This window comes from Martes martes, assembly GCF_963455335.1.
Source record: "Martes martes genome assembly, chromosome: 6".
NCBI lineage: Eukaryota > Metazoa > Chordata > Mammalia > Carnivora > Mustelidae > Martes > Martes martes.
Genome location: NC_137893.1, coordinates 129,409,008 through 129,411,669, shown reverse-complemented (window position 1 = coordinate 129,411,669; position 2,662 = coordinate 129,409,008). Strand labels below are relative to the sequence as shown.

Below are 2,662 nucleotides of genomic sequence, written 5' to 3'. Positions count from 1 at the left end.
CTCAGCCCTGCCGGAAGTCCCGCCCTCCACAGCCGCGCGCTTGACGGCGAGGGGCGGGGACGAGGGCGTGGGAGCCCGGGTGGCTGAGTTCCCCGCGGAGATTGGCTGGCGCAGCGGACTGACGTCACACAGGGTCGTTCCAGCCTGCCTGCTTGTCTTTTGCTAGTTTTTAAAAGCTTCGGTGGGAGAGCCCTTGAAGTGTTGGTCTTGCTCCCGCAAAACCGTACGCGGAGGGGGGAAGAACGAAACCCTTACTGCGGATCCAAGAAACTATGGACCCTGGAAGTGAGCACGCTTTTTAGACTTAAGGAGTTTGGTGCATTGTTTTGAGGGGAAAATAAGATAAGCGACTTCAAAAGTTTGTGATACGACTGAAAAAAATTTAAAACAAAACTAGAATTTTGGGCGGTAACTCCCAATGACTTCTTTTTTTTTTTTTAACACCCATCTTAAAACAGCGTTAGACTGTCCTGGAATATCTACCCAAATATCTGAATAAGTATTTTTAAAGTGTGGCATAAATCTGGTAAGGACAGAATGAAAGTGGAAAGCTTAACTTGAAATGTCAGCTGACAGATGGTGCCATATGAACAAAGTTCTAAAAGTGTAATCGGAAGTGATGATGTAAGAGGTGGAAAGAAAGCATAGGTTAGAAAAAACATTGTTAAAGGAGAGATGGATACGACTTGGTAACTGGATAGCCCAGATGATGAGGTAGAAGGATACCAAAGGTGTCTCCCAAGTTCTCCAATCCAAGTGCCTGAGAATAGTGTCGGATGGGAAAGTGGGAGAAAACTGATTTACAATGTTGGATTTGATTTGATAATGACATAGTAGTATCAGGTAAGTGGTATAACGGAACCCGATAGCCCCTCTGATAATATTTTGAAAATACGTTTTAAGTAACTGAGGGGTCCCTTCATCCTCCTAGGTCTTTTAGGAAATTATTGGGTAATAGCCACATGTGTATTGATGTGTTTTTGTTCAAATCAGTATTTACTACTACACGAAGTGACCATGGTATACTCAAACTGAAAATTTTTATTTTTCTAATAACCTGACAATGGACATTTAAAAATTTAGGACAAGGAGTGTTGCTCCTTCCTTAATGCAAGGAGGGATGGGGGGGTGGAACCCTTTGTTTGCATATACTAATAAACATTAAAATTATGTTTTTTTTAAAAGAAGCTTTCCATCATTCAACAGTTAGGAACAAGGACTATCAAAAAGTTTGGTCGTCATCTTCAGATCCTGTGCATTTTGAAACGGATGTTTCTCATGAAAAATTAGAAAGCGTGTCGAAAGCGAAGGCCATGAATTTCAGCAGTCTTTCTCAAGACTTAACCCAGTCACATTCTCCCTTCTACATGGAAACCAACAGTAGCACTTCAGACTTGCCTCAGGTGTGCATTGCTTATAAGTTCTAGGAGGTACAGATGTATGCAGCTTTCACATTTTTTCCATATGAAAATTTCCTCAAAAATATGGGGAACAATAGAAGAATTTCCAGTGGAGGCTCAGAAGAGGGGAATACAGGGTTTGGTTTTCCCAGTTCCCTTAGTGTACAAAGAAAGAGAGAATTGTACAAATAATGTTAAAACTGATCCTTTCTAGCCTCCCTGTGAAGTCTTAAGTGTGCAACCAGGGGACATGGCCATGACAACTAGTGACAGGGGCAGAAAAAGAGTCCAAGCGACCGGACATTTGGTCTAGAGCGTGTTCTAACACATCAGCATGCAAATGATTCAAATGTCATTCCTAATGGCATTGACAAGACACTACATGTCAATGATTTTCTATCTTAATGAAAATTCCAAGTGCCCTTTCTCACAAAATAAAAGGTTAGACTGTCCCAAATCAGTATTTAGTATCAGTATTTAGAACAACTGAATGTTGTTCTAAATGTTTCACAATTATTAGCAAGTATGTAAATAATAGGAGTGAATTAAGTTGTGCCATATGTAATTGACTTTTGTAAATTTTTGTAAATTCTAAAATGGACAAATATTAGCAATTTCATGTGGATTAGCCCATAAATTGGCATAACCTGTCTAAAGGGCTATTTGGTGATAAGAAAACAGGTGTTATTTTTAATTCTACCTCAAGGAAGTATGCAAATGACATACATTCAGAATTACCCTTAATAAATAAACACTAAGGGTGCCTGATTGGCTCAGTCAGAAGAGCATGTGACTCTTGATCGCGGGGTCGTTAAGTTCGAGCCCCAAGTTGGGTGTAGAGATTACTAAAAATAAATAAATAAACTTTTAAAAAGGTAGTGGAAAGAACCAAGATGCCCTTCAACAGATGAATGGATAAGGAAGATGTGGTCCATATACACTATGGAGTATTATGCCTTCATCAGAAAGGATGAATACCCAACTTTTGTAGCAACGTGGACGGGACTGGAAGAGATTATGCTGAGTGAAATAAGTCAAGCAGAGAGAGTCAAGTATCATATGGTTTCACTTATTTGTGGAGCATAACAAATAACATGGAGGACATGGGGAGATGGAGAGGAAAAGGGAGTTGAGGGAAATTGGAAGGGGAGGTGAACCATGAGAGACTATGGACTCTGAAAAACAACCTGAGGGTTTTGAAGGGGCGGGGTGTGGGAGGTTGGGGGAACCAGGTGGTGGGTATTAGGGAGGGCAGGGATTGC

At 40.8% G+C, this 2,662-nt stretch overlaps 1 protein-coding gene across 1 annotated transcript in view; it reads left to right on the top strand.

The window, feature by feature from the left end:
• The first annotated feature begins 205 nt into the window (after positions 1-205).
• Positions 206-2,662, top strand: part of CAGE1 (cancer antigen 1) — a 56,082-nt gene continuing 53,625 nt past the window's right edge. Inside the window, 2 exon segments of the mRNA XM_080807102.1 lie at positions 206-285; positions 1,186-1,403. Of these exon segments, the coding sequence (XP_080663228.1) occupies positions 273-285; positions 1,186-1,403 (231 nt within the window). The 5' untranslated portion in view covers positions 206-272.